Raw genomic sequence first — 19,322 nt, forward strand, 5'->3', positions numbered from 1 at the left:
CTCCTACCAGGCTTCACCCCAACTCCCTCCAGTTTCCACAAACAACTCCACACCCCTCCCCCCAGGGGCCAGCCCCCAGGCTCTCCCAACCAACCGCTCTCTCAAGGCCCAGGACCTCCTAGAAGATGACAGAGACTCCACTACCTCCAGCAGGGGCCCTCCCCCTCCCCTCCCTGCATCTCTGGTCTGGGAGAGGAAAGGAAAAGGGAACAGCTTATTTCTGTGTGTGTCTTTATCATTTTTATTGTTAACAACAACTACGATTCAAGCTGGAATCAAATACTTACCCTCCATAGGGTGGGAAAGTGAAATAACAGGAAGTATTTTAAGAGCCTCCCTTCAACAAAGTGAGGGTCCTCTCTGAACACCTCCCCAATTACTGCAATAATGCTACTTTAGCTCCAAGCACCTTCACAGCAGCTTCAGACCCTGACGCATGTTTTGAGGCCCCTCAGCTAGTGCCATCCTTGTTTGTCCGCCTCATCCTGCCTTCATCAACCAGTGCACAGTTTTAAGCACTTGTCCCAGAGAGTGGGACCAAGAGCTGCAAGGCCGAACAGTGGACAGTTTCATGGGAGGTGGGGACAGGTGGAGAAATGGGAAGGACTGATTGTAAAGGGGACACCAGATTTTCTCAGAAGTAGTCCGTGCCCCTGGGGACCTGCCTTCAAAAGGGGACAGGCCTACCAGGCCCAAAGTCAGAGACACAGAACCCAGGAGAAGGGCAGCTCTCACCTGGGTAGGTGCAAAGCGGCAGGACCCAAAGGCAGTGGTTTTCCAGGTGTGCTCTGTGGACCAGCAGCATTAGCATCACGAGAGGACTTGTCAGAAGTTCAAATTCTAGACCACATGGAATTTGCAGAAACACCGGGAGGGGCCCAGCATCTGTGTTTAAACAATTCCTCCAGGGAGTTCTCATGCATGCCCAAATTTGAGAACCACTGCCCTAGAGAAAGGGCATCGGAATCATCCCAGAAAAAAAAAATTAAATAAAGATGCCTAGGCCCCTCCCCAAGAGATTCAGATGCAGTGGTGTTGTCTAAGAGCTCCGCAGGTGATCATAATATCCAGCCAGGCTGCAGTACGATGGAACATTGCCCCGGTCTCTCTGAAAGGTGTGCCCTGATGGAGGGAAAGATTTGCTTATAGGGAAGGAGCAAGGAAGGGCTAACAGGAGGGAATATGAGCCATGGGTTTCTGGATGGAGAGTCTAGTGGAATTCCTGGATTAATCCCTACAGCACCACATCTTACTCTGGGACCACCGCTGTATGCATAAGAGCCAACCAGGTGGCCTGTATGGCCAGCAAGCAGGTGCCGGATCTTATGGGGCCAGGTGGCTATCCCCATAAGAAAGCCGGACAAAAGATGGGTGGCCAGACCTCATTTCTCCTCCTTAAGCCCACACTTAAGAGCCAGGAAGGAAAGCTGGTGATGACCCTGCCTGTTGCCTCTGCTCCTCTTGGCTCTCACCCACCACTTTGCCACTTCGCAGCAAAGCATTTCCTGTGGGCATGATAAGTCCCAGGTCCTACCCTATCACTGCGATTTTATCTCTGCCCTCAGTGACATCACAGCCAAGGGGATCTGTAACTCTGGTGCAGTGTGGAGGAGGGACAGATGATAGGAGAGCAAGGGGCGGCCACAGCTAGGAGGGCGTGGTCAGTGGCCAGGCCAGATGCTACCCAGGGAAACCAAGGGGCAGGGTAGGGGTAGTAGAGATGCCGCAGGCATTGCCAAGCCCCCTGCACCGTCTTGTTCAATGAGGAGAGCAGGCTGGTGTGGTGGGACAGAGAGTGGTGGGAAGCCCCACGTAAAGCATTACATCAGAGAACGTTAGACACATGGGGAGGCCTGTTTGCAACCCACAGGTCTTTATTCCTTCCCTAGAGCTCTCCATGCCTCTATTTCCTCACTTAAGAATGAGAAATAAATAACTCACTGAGTCACAAGAGTTCATTAGGCGCTATTCTAAGTACTACATGTGCATCAATATCGGCATACTCAGGCCTCACGACAGCACTAGTAGGTGGGTGCTGCAAGAACCCTCACTTTTTAGGTGTGGAAACTGAGGCACAGTGGGGTTAAGCAGCTTGCCGTGGCTCACACAGTGTTAAGTGGCAGAGCTGTGCAAGCCACATAGCCTGGCCCCAGAGCCCATGCTCTCAACAACCCCCTGACCAGGTGACACTTGTCCAGTACTCAATATATAGTGGCTATGGCTGTCCCAAGAGAAACTTCCTGGTTGCTTCATCAGGACCGGTCTTTAACTAAAGCTCAATTCTGTGGACTGCAGCATCTCCCAAACACCCCTAACAACCCACCCCCACCACCCTTTCCTTTCTCTTCCTTTTTCTTCCTCCCCGGTGCCTTTGGCAAAGATTTGTAGAAGGTTCACTTTGGAGGGAATCCCACAGATGATCCAGATTCACAGATATGGAAACTGAGGCTGAACAGAGCAGAGACCTGCCCAGCCACACAGCCAGTGAGAGGCAGAGTGGGGTCTCTCGACTCCTGGTCCAGTGCTCTTATGACTTTCACTGCCGTCCCATTCTCACCCAGTGATCCCCACAGCCTCTTCTGCACATCTGATTAAACAAGGGCCTGCTGAGGGCTGCACTGTACGTTAATGGACGTGGAGTGCATGGCACAGAGCCAGGCACCTAGGAGGCCATCAGTAAGGATGCCTCCTCCCTTCCTGCGTGTCTGGGGCTTCCAAAGAAGCCTAGGAAGTCTTGCCTGAACCAGTCTCCTTCCCTGGCCAGTCAAGATAGGTTCCAGCCGGAGGTCCTTTGGTCACCCATGCTTAGAGCAGGAAACCCTGGATAGAGAAAAGAAGGTCCCCAAACCACCACACCCCCGCCTTTTAAGAGAGAACTCCTGGGAAACCCCTTGAAGAAGTGGTCTTCTCTAGGGCCTGAGAACACAGACTTTGGAGTCAATTGGACCTAGGTTAAAATTCCAATCCTGTCACTTCCAGGCTGTGTGATTTTAAGTGGCTTGCTTAACCTCTCTGAGTAAGTAAGTGTAATGCAAACAGTAATTCCCACCTCACTCTAAACACACAATAAATGTTGGCAATTATTGTATAATCAATCTTATTATAATATTGTTCTAGTATAGCATAAAAGAAGAGATGAATATTCTATTAATATAATCTTGTTTTATTGTTACATTCTCATAGACACACATTCACAGTTCATCTCTACCCACATTCCTAGACACTTTAACCACACACACAAACTCACAACCATTACACAAACCCCACACCAACCCAGAAAGCAACATCATGTACTCACCATGTACCAGGCACTGCTGCACCCTTAGTCCTCACAACAGCCTGTGAGGTGGGTGTGTTTTCATCTCCCTCCTCTCAGACGGGGATCCACACCGTAAATGCATATATGTTCACTGCGTCCTGGGATGTGAACATCTCTGGCAGCTCTGGGAACCCTGAACTCCTGCCCTCCGATCACAGGAGGCCAACCCAATTTCCATGGTCATCTCCAGGGCAGCCCCAAGCCGGGCCCCAAGTGCTGACTGCCCTCCATCCCCAGGACAAAGGCCCAACCTGGTTTTCATGACAGCTGTGGTTGGGGAAACCCCTGTTGCCGGCAGAAACCGAGTTGACTTTGAAAACGAAGAGACAGAACCCAGGGGGTGGCTGGGCCACTCCCTGTGGGGGCAGGTGCCAAGCAACTCTATCAACTCTGGCTAATGGTGTAATTACAGCTATAAACAGAGCCCCAGGAGGGCTCAGGACCAAGAGCTAGACCCTCAAAGGGCAGCCAGGCTTGAGGGGTGGGAGTCCCCTTCCACCTACTTCTCAGCTTTCCAGAAACAGGCTGAGGAGGCCTGTGACAGCGCACGTGGGACCCTGGAAGGGCTCCTGCCTGCCCTGGCCCACTCCCTGCCCACCTCTGACTGTGAGTCACCAGGCCATTAGCCCGCAAAAGCCCAGTTGGCTCTCCCTAGATTCAGTGCCTACCTAGGGTGTCCCCTGCCCTATCCCCTGAACTCCTTCCAGGGCACCCGTAACCAAGATACCTGGGTCCCCATTTGGCTCCGCCTCCCAGAGCTGAGTTGAGGACAAAATAACCCTGCAGCTGTAACAGGCCTTGTAAATGGTAAGCACCATTGGCTTCCCTCGGGGAGAAGCAGAGCATGGAGTCACCCAAACAGCCCTGCCCTTCATTTACACCCTCTGGCTCCCAGCTCTCCGGGCCTCGTGGCGAGGAGGCAGACGGAAAGAAGGGAGCCAGGCGAGTTGCTCATCGTCCTGGGGCTGGGGACACCGGCATGGTGAAAGCATACCGTCAGGTTAGCAGGCAGGGACCTCAAGGCAGCTGACCCTTCCCCTTCCTCTGCCTCTGCCTCTGCCTCTCCTGGCCGGCCGGGAACTATGGCTGGCTGTCCCTCCCCGGACAGTGCGCTCCCTGAGGGGAGGGCCTGAGGACTGTCTCCCAGTCGTGGCACCAAGAACTGCGTTCTAACCGAGCGCATCCGCATCTGTCCACCCAGGAGGAAACCAGAGACCAGCCTCCCACCTCATCCCCAGCTGCCCAACAGTGCCAGGTCTGGGCCAATGGAATCTCGGCCAGGGCGGGTGCAGGGGCCTGAGGCCACACCCCAGAGGTGTCACTGGGGGCCTGCATCCGTCTTGTCCCTTTCCCTGAGGGATGAAGCAGCCCTTCACTCGGGATGGGGGGAGGAGCAGGGGATGGGAGCTGGGCAGTAATTAACCTGCACTTCCCCAGCGAGCTCTAAGCCAAAAACTGCGCTCAAGTTGAGTGCAGAAGCTCCGCGCTGAACCGTCCCCAGAACAGACAGGCGAGAGAACGACGGCTGGAGCTGAGGGGGTTTCGGGGGAAGGCGCAGCGGCCAGGGGCTGGCGGGGAGCGGAGGGCGGGGGCCTGGGCCCAGCAGGGTTCCCGCAGACAAGCCCCGCCCCGGGCTCCCTCCCTTCCTCCCCCGGGGCGCGGAGCTGGGGCGCGCCAGGCGGCTGCGGCGCGAACCTGCTCGCGCAGCCCGGAGCAGCTCGGGCAGCCGTGCGTGAAGCCGGAACCCCGCGCGGGGAGGGGGCCGAGGGGCGGGGGCCGAGCTGGCATCTGCCCGTTCCCTTCCAGGAGGCGAGCGGACGCGCTGGGCCAGAGCTGGTCGGGACAGCCCGGGGGTGGGCGGCGCGGACTCGGGGGATCGGGGGGAAGGGGGCGTGTTTTCCGGGATTCGAGACCGAGACGGGGGGAGGGGGAAACTCGGGGGGCGGGCAGGCGGCTGGGTACTCGGGGGGAGGCAGACAACGGGGCGCACGGAGGGAGCGCTCCGGGGTTGGTGTTCCCCAGGGTCATGGAATAACCCACGGGGAGAAGGAGACTGCCCAGGGACTCGCGGGGACGGGGCCAGGGGCGGCTTCTTCAAGAGACCGAGCTGGAGGAAGGGACGAGAAGGGAGGGAGAGATGGTACTTCCACCCGCCCCCCCATCAGCCCAGCCCCCGGGGCGTGGCACCGCTCCGGCCCTCCCACTCCCCCGCTGGCCAGGCCAGACTCGGCCCCCGCACACCTCCCCTACATCCGACCCCCTCTCCGGCATCGCCGGCCCCAGCCGTGTCCAGTGGAGGGGGAGTGGGCGCGGGGCCCGTGCGTCCCTCAAACTTCTTGCGAGTTCACCATCACGCCTCGCGCCCCTTCGACTCCCAGCTCCGGGCCGGGAAGGCCCATGCCCGCCCGGCCCCTCCCGCCCGGTTACATAAGGTCGCGGAGAAGCCGCCCCCGGCCCGCGCCTGAAGGGAGGGGCCGAGGGGGCTCCCGGCTCGGCGGGCAGCGCCGCTCGGGCCACGCGCTGGGCGCCCGGGGGCGGACGGACTGTTGGTGGGTGGCGGCGCGCACGGTCCTGCTTCCCTCTCCTGCCGGCATCCCCCACCCGCCCACCTGTCTCGGGGACCCACGGGATAAGGGCCAGGGAGCCTGGGTTGGGGGTCCCGGGCCCTCCTTGCGCCTCTCGCTCCCCAGTCCCGCTCACCTCGCTCTGAAGGTCAATCTGTCCGCCGCCCGCGCCCCGCGGCTCCGGCAACTTGTCCCAAGTTCGGGTGCCTAGCCCGCAAGCTGTGCCCGCCACCTGCTCCCGGGCTGCTCCGGCCCCACGCCACCAGGGAGGCCCGCCCCGTCCGCCCTTCCCGCCGCCGTCGGCGCCGCGGCCGCTCCCTGCGTCCCGCCCGGGCCGCCGCCTCCGCTGTCACCGAGCCCCGCGCCCGGCGCCCGGGCTCCGGCTGTCACTCCACGCACAGTTCCCTCCGCGCCCGGCAGAGGGCAGCACCCGCCCCGCCTCTCAGCCGCTCTGCCGCGGCGCCCATTGGGAAGCGTAGTTCTCGCCGCAGTCCCGCTAGGCACGCCGGGATTTGTAGTCCCGCTCAGCGGACTAAGGCTTACAGGGAGAGAGGCTCTTGACTCGGAACCTCTGATCCACTTCTACCTCTTTGCAAGTTTTCTTTCTCCTCTCAGTAATGTCCCAAACCAGGGCTCACTACGATACATTCTGTAGCCTGTCCGACCCCCTAGAAGGAACCTGCAGCCAGCTGTCCGGCAGTCTAAGAAAGAGAGGGTCCCAGATGGTGTGCTGTTGCCATAGAAACCCCACCTGTGGCTAATTCCAGCTTCCCTTCAGGAGTAGGGTGGAGGACCTGGATCTTGCGCTTTTATCCCTGCCCCTGATCATAAGGGGCAAGGCCAGGGTGAGCCTGGCGAAGGACAGGGTAAAATATGACTGTAGAAGGCAGCCTGCCCCCATTATGGGTTCTACATTCACGCCCCACTCACCAGCCAGAGCTTGCTGTCATGTTGCTGGACAGAAATTGTCTGATCTCCTTTCATGTCACCTTCCCTTGTTGGAAGTTCACAGGGTGCGGAGGCATCATTCTCTACTTTCTCCTCTTCCCGCCCCTTTTTCCGTGTCTCCTCCCCCTGCCCCTCCCCTGCTTTTCTTCTCCTTCCCCTCCTCTTTTTCTTCCTCTCTCTCCTCCTTCCCCATATACCATGTTGCTCCTGGTTTCTGGATCTTTTGCTAAGAGGCTCCTGAGGAGGACAGGGATGAAGTCCAAAAGGACAAGATCCCTTGCTGAGTTGGTTCGAGCAAATAGGCTCCATTTCTCTGTGACTCAAGTAGCTCTCCCTCTTCTCCACAGCTGAGAGGCAACCCTTCTTCAAATACACATCCTGGGACATAGGGGTCTGGGTAAAAATACAATCAGCCTAACAGCCCTGGCCTTCTGAAGCCCCCCAAGAAATAGTTTCTGGCAGCATCGCCCTCCTTCCTAAAGGACCCCATGAGTGTTATAAGTGCACATAGGCATCTAGAATTCCTCAGAAACTGCTAGTTGAAATTTGATCAACAGATGAGACAGCCACCTAGATCTAGGGTGTGTTAGACCACTAATCACACTGCTAGTAGACATACATGTGGGTCCCAGTGTCACTGGTGTAGTTCTGGTGGTAGTTTGGTAAATCGGGTCAGCAGAGCATTTTATTTATTTATTTATTGTAATTTAATTTAATTTTTTTTTTTTTTTTGAGATAGAGTTTCACTCTTGTTGCCCAGGCTGTCGTGCAATGGTGCAATCTCGGCTCACTGCAACCTCTGCCTCCTGGGTTCAAGTGATTCTCCTGCCTCAGCCTCTCAAGTAGCTGGGATTACAGGTGTGCGCCACCACGCCTGGCTAATTTTGTATTTTTAGTAGAGACAGGGTTTCGCCATGTTGATCAGGCTGGTCTCGAACTCCTGACCTCAAGTGATCCACCCACCTCGGCCTCCCAAAGTGCTGGGATTATAGGTGTGAGCTACCACACCCAGCCAGCAGAGCATTTTAGGTTGTTAGAGTAGGGCCTCTTTGCCCAACACACAGGAACACTCTCCCCCCGCTCGCCACCCACCCACCCATGATGGCGCTACCACTGTCTTCCCTTTCCAGGGGAAAAGTATGAACTTTAAGCTCTGAGGGTTACAGAGCCCATCCCAAGCCATGCCTTAGGTCCCATTTCTCTTAGAATCACAGTGACCCACCAGGAAACCTCCTAGCCACTCAGGGTAAACTTCCTTCCAAAAACAACAGGATGACCAACATAAAGAAGAACTCTTTATTATTAGAGAAAGTCCAGAGTCCAGAAAAAGAAGGCTGAATCCAGAGTGGAAAGACAGATAAAATGCCCCGGGAGGGTTCAGGGTCAAGAGGAAGAGGGAAGCCCACGTGTCGAGGCAGCAAGTCTAGGCAGCAGTGGCAAAGCCCACTCTGTTGTTGCCCAAGTCGTAGACGGAATAGTAGGACCTGAGGAAGACATCCCCGAGGATCCACAGGGGCTGGCCGTTCTGGGAGGGCAGGTAGGTGGGCTCGACTCCCACGGTGCAGTAGCCATTGTTCTGCTCAACACAGAAAGGCAGCACTCATTCATTTGTTCACACATGAGCTGGGCCCTGCTCAGCTCTGAGCCCTGGGCTGGGAGCACAAGTGCAGAGCTGAGGGAGCCAGGGTCTCTGCCTTGAGGGCTCATAGGCCAACTGAGCCACCAGAGCAGAGCGGGTGGGAGGATTTCTGGAACAGGTACACTCAGGCTGCAGTGGTCCTCAGCAGGGTCTCCTCTCCCCATGATGGGAAACTTCTCTTCCCACAGACCTCCCTCCTGCTCCCAATTTGGAGCAGATCAGCCTGGTGGTTAAACCTTGGAGCCAAACCAACTTGGATTCAAACCTTAGCTGTGTCGCCTTGAGTCAGTTACTCAACCTCTCTGAACCTCCAAGTTTTCATTTGTAAAACAGAAATGAGTATCTCCCTCATTAAACACTGTGACAATTAAATGGGATCATGAAGCAAAGTGCTTTGCACAGTGGTCTGCCCTAGTAAGTGCTCAACAAAGAGCCCAGTGCTTCTCCCCACTAATTAATAATAATTGATCATAGATGACAATCTTCTATTTCATAGCCTTGTTCCAGAGAAGGGGGTTTAGAATCAATGAGTGGGGAAGATAAATGAGTACAAGCACAGAGTCGGAAATGGCACAAGGCAGGAGACTCAGCATTTCTGGCTCCCCAGCCCTTCCTCCCACCACCAATCATGGTGGCTCAGCCTGCAGGGACCAGGACTTACACTGAGGATGTAGGAGGAGGGTGGCAGAGGGAACTCCACACCGTTGATGATGAAGGTCAGGGTGGGCAGATTCTGAACGCTGTTACAGTTCACGAGAAACTGCAAGAGGAATAGGTCCCTGGTTAACTCATCCTCCCCCTGATAGCACCCACCAGCCCCATCATCTCAGCCCCTGGATCCCAGGCCTGAGCTCCGGGCCCAAGCCCTAAGCCTGTTTTTGGACTAGAGAATGCAGCTCCAAGGGAAAGTCCTGTGTAGGTAATGCTGGCATTATACGCATGGACTCATAGAATGGGTGTGATTTGGAGTGATCCCAGAGCCTCCTAACTCCTCTTGCCTTAATTTCCCATATTAAAGATTGAACCTCTGCTCTTTCTCTGCAAGTCCCTATATATATATATATATATATATATATATACACACACATACACACATACACATACCCAGGCATGAGCCATGATGCCCAGCCTGCAAGTGGCATTTTAAAACACGCAGATCTGGCCAGGCACGGTGGCTCGTGCCTGTAATCCCAGTACTTTGGGAGGCCGAGGCAGGCAAGTTGCTTGAGTCCAGAAGTTCGAGACCAGCCTGAGTGACATGACAAAACCCCGCCTCCACCAAAAATACAAAAATTAGCTGGGCATGATGGCACACACCTGTAGTCCCAGCTACTCAGGAGGCTGAGGTGGGAGGATTGCTTGAGCCCAGGAGGCGGAGTTTGCAGTGAGCCGAGATTGTGTCACTGCACTACAGCCTGAGTGACAGAGTGAGACTCTGTCTCAAAACAACAATAACAACAACAACAACGACAAAAACTACACAGATGGCTGGGCGCAGTGGCTCATGCCTGTAATCCCAGCACTTTGGGAGGCCAAGGCAGGCAAATCACTTGAGGTCAGGAGTTCGAGACCAGCCTGGCCAATATGGTGAAACTTCATCTCTACTAAAAATACAAAAAAATTAGCCAGGCGTGGTGACGTACACCTGTAGTCCCAGCTACTCAGGAAGCTGAAGCAGGAGAATTGCTTGAACCCAGGAAGTGGAGGTTGCAGTGAGCCAAGATCACGCCATCGCACTCCAGCCTGGGCGACAGAGAGAGACTCCGTCTCAAAAAAACAAAAACAAAAAACAGAAAAAAAGAAAAACACAGATCTGCATAATGAGTACCCCACTGGTCTCCCAAAATTAAAATTAGTGGTAGTGGGCTTGGGTTAATTAGACAAACCCTTGGCTGGACTCAAGACAGACAAGCGCAGGGGAGCACGGCCCTGTGGAGGTGAGGGAGGTGCGGATAAAGGGTCAGCCCTGGTTGCTCACATACTCAGCCCCAGATTCCAGTCATTTTGCTTTTATCCCAAAGTCCAGCAAGCGTTTCCTCTGTTTCTGCTGAGTGACTGCAGCCCAGAAGAAATTCCTGCCTAATAGTAACCTCCCTCTCCCCTTCAGCACAAGCAACTGGCCCCACCTGAACACACCTCCAGGCCCCCATCCTGCCCCCAGCCCCAATCATCCCAGGTCCCCCTGCTTCCAGTGCCTTGGGCAGATAGAGGCATGGAGGTCAAGAGTTAGGCTGTTTTTTTTTTTTTGAGACAGGGTCTTGCTTTGTCACCCAGGCTGGAGTGCAGTGGTGAGATCATGGCTCACTGCAGCCTCCACCTCCTAGGCTGGAACAATCCTCTCACCTCAGCCTACCAAGTAGCTGGAATTACAGGCGCATGCCACCGCACCCAGCTAATTTTTGTATTTCTTGTAGAGACAGAGTCTTGCCATGTTGCCCAGGCTGGTCTCGAACTCCTGGGCTCAAAAGATCTGCCTGCCTTGGCCTCCCAAAGTGTTGGGATTACAGGCATGAGCCACGGCGCCCAGCTGGCTATTGTGTTCCCAGGAGAAATCATGAATGCCTCTGGACTAGCCTCCTGGGGAAGGGAGACACCCTCACCAGTCACACCTGTCCATACTCATCCTCCTTGGCCCCTGTGGCCTGCAGAAGAGCACTCATGTACTGCTGGGGCACAGTGAGCAGAGAGGTGCCTGTGTCCACGATGGCCTGGCAACCCTCAGAACACCAGCCGGAGGCCTGGCCGCCGATGAGGAACCTGTATTGGGAGCAGACAGACAGCCTCAGGACTCTCCCAGTTCAGGGCAGCTGGGGCGGGCTTTCCCCACCACTATGGGACAAACAGCTACAGCTACTTTCTTGAGGAAAGTGAGGACCCTGCAAAGATCAGTCTGGCTATTCCCCTGCATCATGCCATGGGACCTATTCCTTAAAAGTGTCAAGGAAGTTTCTAAAAACACTGAAAACCAGGGCCACTGATTCATTGTAAGGACTTTGAGCAAATTAGTTGCTAACACACCTTCATTTCTAATCTGTGAGCCCATGATGGGGCTGGACTGCAGGGTCCCTAATGTTCGGGAGTCCAGGTCCTGCCCCTCCCTATGTTGTCCACACCCACTCTCTTCTCTCGGCTGAGCTGGGCTTTGTCACTCCTGCAGAGGGCAGTTGCAGCTTTGTAGGAGTAAGCCTCAGCGGTCCTCTGCCCCATCCCAGAGCAGTGCCAGACTGTGTGTGTGTGACATGGCCTGGAAGCCCACTCCAAGGAAGTGCCACATCCCCAAGGCCCCACCACAGACTCACTCTTCAATGCCAATCTGCCAGTAGAGTTCCTGGGTGACAGGCGCCCAGTAGATCTGCCCGGTGTACAGGCTGCTATCCACACCCCCAAAGATAACCGCTCCCCCGCTGGAGCCCTCCTGGCTGCAGGAGAGAAAGTGGAGGGGAAGTCAGGGAGCGCCATGGAAAAGGACTTCCCTCCTGAGAAGTCACCTCCACAGGGAAATAGAGCTCCTTCCCTGCTCCAGATAGGGGCTCCCTGAGGACAGGACTGAGTCTCCCCTCAGACTGGGGCTCCCTGAGGACAGGGCTGTGTCTCCCCTCAGACTGGGGCTCCCTGAGGATGGGGTTGTATCCCTTAGATTGGGGCTCCCTGGGGACAGGGATGTGTCCCTTAGACTGGGGCTTTCTGGCCAGGCCTTGGAATTCCTAGTGCCTCAGGCTCCCGAATGATGCTGACCTCTGGGGGGGCCCCTAGTGGTTGGGACCCCCAGCCCACACTCTGCTCTCCTCTCCCCTCTGCTTCCTGCTTCTGGTATACATGTCACCAGGAGCCCCACCCAGGCCCAGCTTGTTACTTTTCTGCTGAGATTGGAGACAGGTAGGGTCTTGGTGAAGGGGGGTAAGGATATTCCATGTTTGTTCCAGAGGCTTCTCTGGTAGCTGGAGTGTGGAGCTGGGTGGAGCTGCTCTGTTTACACGCAGAGGAATCATAAACAGAGGTGGAGAGGAAGTTAGCGACATTAGTAACAGGGTGAGGTCCTTGAACTTCAGATTCCCCAGATTAGTCCAATGAAGCTAACTGTCTCTAGAAAGTGGCTGGCTAAGGCTGGGCGCAGTGGCTCACGCCTGTAATCCCAACACTGTGGGAGGCTGAGGCGGGTGGACCACCTGAGGTCAGGAGTTTGAGATCAGCCTGGCCAACATGGTGAAACCCTGTCTCTACTAAAAATACAAAAATTAGCTGAACACGATGGTGCATGCCTGTAATCCCAGCTACTTGGGAGGCTGAGGCTGGAGAATAGCTTGAATCCAGGAGGCAGAAGTTGCAGTGAGCCACTGCACTCCAGATCAGGTGACAGAGCGAGACCCCATCTCAAAAAAAAAAAAAAACAAAACAAAATGAAACAAAAGCAAGTTGCTGGCTAATTCTGAAGAAGAAAAAAGAAAAGCAGGCCCCAGGCCGCTCACCCCCACCCACTGCCTGTCTCACTAAATGCCTGCACATGCTTGTGTTGACTGGCAAGGATAACAACCTGCTAGGGGTCAGCAGTGGACCTAGACCAGAAGACTCCAGGACCAGGCTAGAACAATAGATAAAAGGAGATGAAGCAATACATTACTATGCAAAAGAGGGATACAGGTAGAAAACATTCGGTCAGAAGGAAGTGAGCGAACTGCCCCACCCGCTTCTCCACCAGGAGGCCTGACCAAGGGGTGCTGAGAATCAGAGCAGCAAAACTCAGGGCAAAGTTCAGCTGCTGCGGAAGAGATTCCATCCTGGCCATGGAATGCAAAGACAAGTCGGAGGGGACTGGGGACAGGTGCAGGGGTGGAGGAAGCCCAGGAGGGAAGGCCCTGGAGCAAGACTGACTGGAGCCAGTTGCCCGCTGGGATGTCTCCAAACCCCAAAGCATTGAGCATTGAGCCTCAGTTGTCCAGGGCGGCCCGGGGAGCACCCCGGGAGGTGGGGACTGGCCAGCTGGTTGCTCACTTGCTGAGGTAGAAGCTGAAGACCGGGCTGGTGAGGGCGCCCTCCTGCACCATGCCCTGCATAGCTGTGGTGGCTTCATCCACGGACAGAGCAGGGTAGGCCAGGCCCATGATGCCATCAAACCGCGCATAGATGAAGTTGGTACCAGGCTCATTCTCACTCAAGCCGAACTCCTGGTTGGGGACTTGGATGCTCTGGACCTAATGGGGACACAAACGAGGGAGGGTGACCAGTCTGACTCCACTCACCTCCTCCAGGTTCCCCTAGAGACTCCTCAAGCCTCTGTTCATCCCTTCCTCCCCTCTGCCCCCTTCTTTTTTGTTTGTTTTGGTTTTCTTGTTTGTTTGTTTGAGACAGAGTCTCGCCCTGTCGCCAGGCTGAAGTGCAGTGGTGCAATCTCAGCTCACAGCAACCTCTGCCTCCCTGGTTCTAGAGATTCTCTTGCCTCAGCCTCCTGAGTAGCTGGGACTACAGGTGCCCGCCACCACGCCCAGCTAATTTTTTTGTACTTTTAGTAGAGACAGGGTTTCACCATGTTGGCCAGGATGGTCTCGATCTCTTGACCTCATGATCTGCCTGCCTCGGCCTTCCAAAGTGCTGGGATTACAGGCGTGAGCCACCGCACCCAGCCACCTCTGCCTCTTTTTGACAGGTGTTGCAGGAGCCACCTCTCCTGAGTAGCCTTCCTTGACTGCCACAACTCACCTCCTCACCCATCTCCTTCTTCTCTGAGCTCCCCAGGCCTTATGCTTCTTAAGGAAAAGGACCATGTCCCTCTTGTTCAGTATGGTGCCCCAGTGCCTGGCACATGGTGGCCACCAGTGAGTGTTGGGGGAGTGACTGAATGGACCTGTCTTGTCCTGCCTTCCTGTCTTGCACACCAGAACACTAGCATTCCACCGTGTTTCAGGGGACTCCATCTAACTGTCCCCTCCAGCTTACAGCTCACAGCCCCAGCCTCCACTCCCCATGCCCACTCACAGTCAGGGTGTCGTAGCCAAAGAAGCCGGTGAGGCTGCCACTGCCATACTGCAGGGAGAAAGTCTGCCCGTTGGTGGAGTAGGTGGAGGACTTGCTGGGGTTGAAGCGGGAGTGACTGGCTGCAGGGGAGTCAGGGCATGCGGAGTCAGGCCGGCCGGGGCGGCACTGCTCAGCTCTCAGGCCTGCCGGGTTCCCACCTCAGCCTCTCGCTCAGGCTGCGCTCACATCCTGGGACCTCAGCACCCCTGGTTGCCAAGTCAAGGGGTGGCACTGGAAGACCCATGGGAGCTGGCCAGCCTTGTCCCCAAAGCCCCTTCTGACTTACAGAATCTTGGGATGCCTCAGGACTGTGGCCTCCCTGTGGATAGGGTTGCAGAGAACCCGGCTCTGAGTCCGTGGTCCCCAGCAACGCACCCGGCTCACAGCAGTGCTGTGTAATTACACCAGATGAAGAAGTGAATGGGCCTGCACCACATCCCAGCATTCCCCCCAGCCCTCCAGGGCATCCCCAAGTGCCCCCCACCTTCACTCATCAAGAAGCCAGTCATAGCATAGGGTGGGGACATCAAGAGACCCCTTGGGCCAAAGGTGTCAGGACGCAAACGCCAAGGCTTCAGCAGGGACCAAGGCAACCTTAAGAAAGCAAACGCTGCCTGTCTCCCAAAACCACTATAGTATGGAGCCCACATCCTATATTGTTCTGTTGCATCTCTTGGAGACACTCAGTGAGAACTTAGTAAATACTGGAGTGGAACAGAATAGAATGGAGTAGAATGGAGTGGGATGGAATGGACTGGAAATTAGTCAGGTGGAATGGAATGGCACTGCCCAGAGTAAACAGAATGGGGAGAGTAGAATAAAAGGGAGTGGGGGGTTAGGGGCTGGCATAAGCAAAGGGATACATATTGGCAGAGAAGGCAAAGGGGCCATCCAGCTGCAGAACCAGCTTCTTTCCTCTGGCTTGGGCATGCTGTGTGGCCTTGCACATGTCCCTGGTGCTCCCCAGGACTGAGCTCCCCTCAGTCCTGAGCTCCCTCTGGAAGTTTGGCCCTCCCCAGAGGGTATCAGTGCCTTGCCCTGCCCACCACCCCTCTCTGCCCAGCCCAGCACTCACTGCAGGCCTGGCTCTGGCAGTAGACAGAGGGCACCCACAAGTTGGAAGAGCCGGTGTCAAAAAGGACCAGGAAGTTCTGGGGTGGAGTCCCGATGCTGATCTCACCAAAGTAGGCAGCCTGGGGGCCATGGAGCAGGCTGTTAGTTCCAGAGGGATCCAGGGGCCCCGGGCTTCTCCACGGGCAGAGGAGTGAAGGGACCTGCCCCTTCCCTCCAGCCCACACCAGAGAAAAGGCTACCCCCAGGAAGGGTCAGGACTCACATCCATGTAGGCCATGGGCTCGTAGGACACGCTGAGGTCACCGAAGTGGTACTTCCAAGCAGGATCATACTTGTGGGTCCTCAGGAACTCCCCCAGCAAGCCCTTCTCCTTCATGGTCTCACGGATAGACTTAAATTTCTTCAGGGGCACTCTACAGAAGGGTTGCGTATGAGGCAAGGCCCTCCCTCCTTCCTCTCTTCCCAGTGCTCTCTTTCTCTCTCCTTCTCTTAACTGCATGCTTCAACCTCCCTGCCACTCTGTTCCCCCTTGTCTGTTTGTGTGTGTCTTTTTCTCTCTCTCAGCCTTTTTCTCTCTCTCTCTGTCTGTCTGTCTGTGTGTGTGTGTGTATGTGTGTGTGTGTGTTTCTTCTTCCCTTTGCCTCTTCCCCTCTTTCTTCCAACGCTCTTCTCAGCACTTGCTCTAAGATTCAGAAAACCATTCATTTCACCATGCATGCCCTCCTCACCCCATCTCTAGGGTCCTCCTATCTCCCTGGCCCTTTGCTGTCAAATATCCCATAGATTCCTCCCCAGGAAAGGAAGAGGGACTTCAGGCATTACCCTTTTCAGGATATGTACTTTTTTTTTTTTTTTTTTTTGAGACGCAGTTTCACTTTTGTCACCCAGGCTAGAGTGCAATGGCACAATCTCTGCTCACTGCAACCTCTGCCTCCTGGGTTCAAAAGATTCTCCTGCCTCAGCCTCCCGAGTAGCTGGAATTATAGGCGCCTGTCACTATGCCTGGCTAATTTTTTGTATTTTTAGTAGAGACAGGGTTTCACTATGTTGGCCAGGCTGGTCTTGATCTCCTGACTTCATGACCCGCCTGCCTAGGCCTCCCAAAGTGCTGGCATTACAGGCATGAGCCACCGCGCCTGGCCCAGGATATGTACCTTTTTTTTTTTTTGAGACAGAGTTTCGCTCTTGTGGCCCAGGCTGGAGTGCAATGGCTTGATCTCGGCTCACTGCAACCTCCACCTCCCAAGTTCAAGCGATTCTTCTGCCTCAGCCTCCTGAGTAGCTGGGATTACAGGCAAGGGCCACCATGCCCAGCTAATTTTGTATTTTTAGTAGAGACGGGGTTTCTCTATGTTGGTCAGGCTGGTCTCGAACTCCCAACCTCAAATGATCCGCCCGCCTTGGCCTCCCAAAGTGCTGGGATTACAGGCGTGAGCCACCATGCCCAGCCCAGGAAATGTACATTTTTAACATTTTTAAGAGAAGGTTTCAGGCCGGGCACGGTGGCTCACACCTGTAATCCCAGCACTTTGGGAGGCTGAGGCGGGTGGATCACTTGAGGTCAGGAGTTCGAGACCAGACTGGCCAAGACGGTGAAACCCCATCTCTACTAAAATTACAAAATTAGCCAGGCATGGTAGCGCACGCCTGTAATCCCAGCTACTCGGGAGGCTGAGGTGGGAGAATCGCTTGAACCTGGGAGGCAGAGGTTTCAGTGAGCCGAGATCACGCCATTGCACTCCAGCCTGGGCAACAAGAGTGAAGTTCTGTTTCAAAAAACAAAACAAAACAAAGAAGATTTCAGAGATGGCAAAGTTCACCCCAGAGTTCCTTCCTACGGCGGCCCTCAGGCACCTGGCACCACCTGGATGTGACAGGGCATGGAGTGAGGGCAACAGCACTAGCTGGGACTCAGGACACAGAGTCCTAGTTCTGTCCCAGCTGCTAATTGCATGGTCTAGGCCCCATCACTGCTCCTCTCAGGACACCAGGACCACGGGAAGTTGGCCTGGGTGGTCTGGAGCACAGATCAGCTCTGGAGTTGGAACTTATAAATCACAGTTTCTGTCCCTTCCTATGGGCTCAGTCACCCCCTCGGCACTCTCCTTCCCAGACTTGCTTGCTGCCATTGCCTGGGAGTCGTAGGGGTCCATTCTGGCCTTGCTGTAGGCTCCAGAATTCTGCTTAACCCCCATTCCCTGGGAACTCTGCATTCTCCAGAAATTCTCTGCTAAACCCCTTCACCCTGAGCTATGAGGAGTTATTAACCACCTCTACCAAATATGCATATTGATAGAAGTTTCTGAGACGAGCCAGCTCTTGGCCTCAGGAAGTACTCTTGGATAGAGAAATAACAGGCAAGATGGCAGGCTGGGCACCTTCCTGATGGCCTGTGAGCCATGCCATCTACTCCAGAGTTTTCTCCTGACCCCTCAGGTATAGAGATTTATATTTACTGGTGTTTCTGCTTAGATGATTTTGGCATCTGCCAGTAAATTTTCAGCCTTAAAGCAATTTTTAGAGAGGATTCTGGATAAGATATCCCTTATCCAGAAAGAATTGCTCCCTTCTGTGAGAAGAATCCACACCTGCCATTCAGGGGCTGCTTGGGCAGTAGTCACCCTTACCATCTCTGTTTCAGGTCCATCTTTCCTCATCAGATGGGGGAAGGGATTGTGCTTTTCCGTTTGATGGGAAGTTTCCTGAAGGCAGGGGCTGTGTCTCCTTCCACCCATGTGTCCTGTCCAACATCAGCAAAAGGAGACTTCCCTTCCCCTAGAAAAAGTCCCAGAGTAGAGACAGGCAGGGTGTCCCCTGGCCCAGTTGCCCTTTGCAGGGCTTTAGGCTCCCACCCAGGATCCCTGCACCAGCAGCCAGGTCCCAGACTCACTTGACCACTGCTGCCTCCAAGAGCTGGAGGCAGACCAAGACCACCACCATCCACTTCATGATGCTGGTCCCCAACTGGCCACAGAGGAAGAGCCACTCTGGGTTCTGCAGTCGCAGTGGAGTGAAGACCTGGGCACTCTTTCCTTTTATATGCCCAGGATTAGGCTAGTCACTGCCTCCCCTCCCTGCCCTGGGCAGCCATGACCTCAACCCAGGGTGTACCCTGTGCTTCGTGTATCAATTGTTTCTGTGTATTTTTCCTTCTTGACGGTGGCCGCAAGAGACTTTCATCTTATTGACTTTTTAGTTCAAGCATCGGAGGCCAGGAGGTGCAAGCGATAAGAGAGAAAGTTGCCTTAAGATGGAGTGGCGAAGATTACATCTTGTTCCCAAACCAGAGGCATAATGTGTGCATTTGGGGACAAGGGCCAGAAAAAAGGTAGAGGCAGAGTGCTGGGATAGATAGGGTCTACAGCCAGGGTTTTGCAACCTCAGTGCTGTTGACATTTTGGAACAAATAGTTCTTTGTTGTGGGCCCCATCCTGTGTACTGTAGAATGTTTAGCAGCATCCCTGGCCTCTACCAGGTATGCTGCCAGGAGCAGTCCACCCATTGTGCCAACCAAATATATCTCCAGGCACTGCTAAGTGTCTTCTGGATGGGCAAAATCATTGAGAACCGCTTGTCTCTAGGTTATGTACTTAGAGCTTTGACTCAAGTCCTAACTCCTAGCACCCTCAAACCCTCAGGGGAGGAGATAGGGGTGTCAGAGGGTCAGGAGGGCAGTAGCTAGGATGCTGGTTATGATGATGGTGGTGGTGAGGGTGGTGCTGATGGCAGTGTTGGGAGTTCTGGTGCTGGTGGTGGGGCTGGGATGACA

The 19,322-nt window shown here is 54.9% G+C and overlaps 2 protein-coding genes across 6 annotated transcripts in view; both read right to left on the reverse strand.

Annotated features, from left to right (window-relative positions):
• The window catches only part of TFEB (transcription factor EB), a 51,705-nt gene extending 45,573 nt beyond the window's left edge, over window positions 1–6,132 (reverse strand). Inside the window, exons 1-2 of one of the 5 annotated variants that reach the window (XM_032140442.2) lie at window positions 6,020–6,132; window positions 3,299–3,460 (exon numbers count right to left, since the gene is read on the reverse strand). The gene's annotated coding sequence lies outside the window, so the exon portion shown is untranslated. Of the gene's footprint in view, window positions 1–735; window positions 2,088–3,298; window positions 5,605–6,019 lie in introns of those variants that run through there. The other 4 variants (XM_032140441.2, XM_032140440.2, XM_032140439.2 and 1 more) reach the window with 4 other exon arrangements.
• Window positions 6,133–8,113: 1,981 nt separating this feature from the next.
• On the reverse strand, window positions 8,114–18,565 carry PGC (progastricsin). Its single transcript, XM_032140874.2, has 9 exons — window positions 18,444–18,565; window positions 15,816–15,966; window positions 15,555–15,672; window positions 14,441–14,559; window positions 13,460–13,659; window positions 11,770–11,889; window positions 11,080–11,227; window positions 9,132–9,230; window positions 8,114–8,407 (listed from the first exon to the last, which is right to left on the reverse strand). The coding sequence occupies exons 1-9, from the start codon at window positions 18,500–18,502 to the stop codon at window positions 8,255–8,257; spliced, it is 1,167 nt and encodes a 388-aa protein (XP_031996765.1). The 5' UTR covers window positions 18,503–18,565; the 3' UTR covers window positions 8,114–8,254.
• Window positions 18,566–19,322: the final 757 nt, after the last annotated feature.

Source organism: Hylobates moloch, unplaced genomic scaffold (assembly GCF_009828535.3).
Source record: "Hylobates moloch isolate HMO894 unplaced genomic scaffold, HMol_V3 SCAFFOLD_20, whole genome shotgun sequence".
Classification (NCBI taxonomy): domain Eukaryota; kingdom Metazoa; phylum Chordata; class Mammalia; order Primates; family Hylobatidae; genus Hylobates; species Hylobates moloch.

What these genes read in the sequence shown, in the direction of transcription:
- PGC (XM_032140874.2), bottom strand. Translation starts at nt 18,502, where the DNA reads ATGAAGTGGATGGTGGTGGTCTTGGTCTGCCTCCAGCTCTTGGAGGCA. An exon ending in TGGCAGATTGGCATTGAAGA is followed by an intron (nt 11,228 to 11,769) that starts GTGAGTCTGTGG and finishes CTCCCAATACAG; the next exon opens with GTTCCTCATCGGCGGCCAGG. An exon ending in CCTCCTCCTACATCCTCAGT is followed by an intron (nt 8,408 to 9,131) that starts GTAAGTCCTGGT and finishes TGTGTTGAGCAG; the next exon opens with AACAATGGCTACTGCACCGT.